Source organism: Vicia villosa, linkage group LG1, assembly GCF_029867415.1.
Source record: "Vicia villosa cultivar HV-30 ecotype Madison, WI linkage group LG1, Vvil1.0, whole genome shotgun sequence".
In the NCBI taxonomy this organism is placed as follows: Eukaryota; Viridiplantae; Streptophyta; class Magnoliopsida; order Fabales; family Fabaceae; genus Vicia; species Vicia villosa.
Genome location: NC_081180.1, coordinates 71,239,281 through 71,241,487, shown reverse-complemented (window position 1 = coordinate 71,241,487; position 2,207 = coordinate 71,239,281). Strand labels below are relative to the sequence as shown.

Genomic DNA, 2,207 nt, shown 5'->3' with positions numbered 1-2,207 from the left:
ATAAATTTGTATTAAATAAAATTTATTGTTATTAGATTGTATACATAATTTTAAAAAGTTTAATAAAGAATATAAAATGACTAATACTTATGTTTTTCTCCAATAAAAGAAAAGTAAAATAACATGGATAATACATACTTTTACTAAATATATAGTTTTGTTGACCAAAAATAAAAAGATAAGAAGACTTTAAAATATGTATATATATTTAATGGTGTTATGAAAATAATGTCTTGATAAACAAAGTATAACCTGTGTTTCTTTGTGATTAAGAAACACATAAGGATAGAAAAGATGATAAGGAGCTTATAGCTAATATTATTAACTTTCTCTTTCAATCAAAATTATAAATAAGATTAATAAATAACTCTCTCACCCTAAATTATGATTTTCAATATGCAATGATGAGAGACTAGTATGTTATTTATAATAAATCTAAAATACTAAACTAATTGACTTTTTTCACAAATACTCATTACAAGCTAACTTAAACGATTAGACATAATAAACAGACCAAATTCAAAATACTAACAACCCTATCATTTTCACACCCACATACTATAGCAAACTTCGACTATAATATGCAAGTCTTTGACACCAGCATGTGAATATACTTCAACAACATGTATAAAAACATGTATAAATCCTGTCAAACCAAAACTACTCTTCGACCCGATTCTCACAAATCTCCGGGTTAGAACAAACTCTCTAATAACTAGTATTAACTTATTATTAGCTATAGTTTTATAAAACATAATGTAATTATAAAATATTATAAAAAAGAAGTGTGAAAGAACTCAATAGAATACAAAAAGAGCAGGCAGATACAAGAAATCTCAAACCAGCAAACCAACAATCAACGTGACAACCACAAAAACGAAAACATAGCAAAGAGAATGAACGAAAACATACAACTAACGAATACACACAATAAAATCAAAACGAAGGAATCGAAAGCTCAGAAATCTCCCACACAGCAAATCTCCAATCAATAAGGATCAAGCTAGAGCTCAGACATCAAATCCACCAACAATAGACCAAATTCTCAAGGAAACACCAAAGAACCACTGATCATGATTCTTGATCCGCTAGTAGCATATTCTCAATAAAGAAAGAGTTGAAGCCAGTGGTAGAGTGATTAGCATTCCAAACAAAAACTCCAGGGACTAATTTGTTTTTGATAAGGTACATGATGCCATCCATAAGTATAGGGTCAGGAGGATTGGTGTATCCTGGTAAGACTTTACAAGGACTGTAGGTAACTACTAGTTTCTTATAGAGTTCAACAACTTCATCCTCTGAGGAGAATTCTTGATTGTAGAATTGATAATCAACTAAGTCAATCATGTCTTTGTTGTCCAAATACAATTTTTCATAGTAAGATTCAACTTTTTTTGTAGGAGCAATAGATACCACATTGATGGACAAAGGTGCATCATTCTTTAGTTGCTTTATAACCTCACCAACACAATACGAAAAATCATCCTCATTTGATTCGACGGAATCATAGTGAATATCAATACCATCAATCAAGTTTTCGTATTTATGGATTTGATCATAACGAACGATGATCTGTTTGATCGAGTTGACTGCGTAGGTAATCCATGTATTTTTATCGAATGGATTGAATGGATATTCATCGCCAACGCCTCCTATGCTTATAACCACCCTCACTTGAGGATTGTTATCCTTGAATGACTTTACATTTTCAGGACTGAGATCATTTAGGTTCCAAGTAGGGTTGAAATTCCCTGTGCCTTTTCCTTCTATATAGTCTTCGCTAGCAAACCCTAAAATGTAGTCAAAGTTTTCGAGTTTTGCGTTGAAATTGAGTTTATTGGGTAGATGAAGCATGTATTGACGATAAATGGTTAGATCAATGTTTCCATTGCTATCATTTGCAGACATTTTTTGGCAATTGGCTTTTAATTTGTGGATTTGATTTGAATGTGTTTGGAATGACAGTTTCTTAATGCCATTTTATAAGCGTTTTTTTTATGTGCATGAAGGTTTTTAACTATACTTCTATTGATTAATGAAATTTGAAGACTTGATCGGTCAAAAATTTATGATTCATTTACTTGTTTTCATGGATTGCATTGTGTTCACATTATAGTTGTTAGGACTATTAAAATTGGAATTATTTGAGACATCCTATTCTCATAGTTCTCCTTTTTTTATATTATCATATTTCTACATTTAAAAAT

At 30.4% G+C, this 2,207-nt stretch overlaps 1 protein-coding gene across 1 annotated transcript; it reads right to left on the bottom strand.

Moving 5' to 3' along the window:
* Positions 1 to 1,071: 1,071 nt before the first annotated feature.
* LOC131645237 (chitinase 2-like) lies at positions 1,072 to 1,908 on the bottom strand. The gene has a single exon (XM_058915914.1). The coding sequence runs from the start codon at positions 1,906 to 1,908 to the stop codon at positions 1,072 to 1,074; it is 837 nt and encodes a 278-aa protein (XP_058771897.1).
* Positions 1,909 to 2,207: the final 299 nt, after the last annotated feature.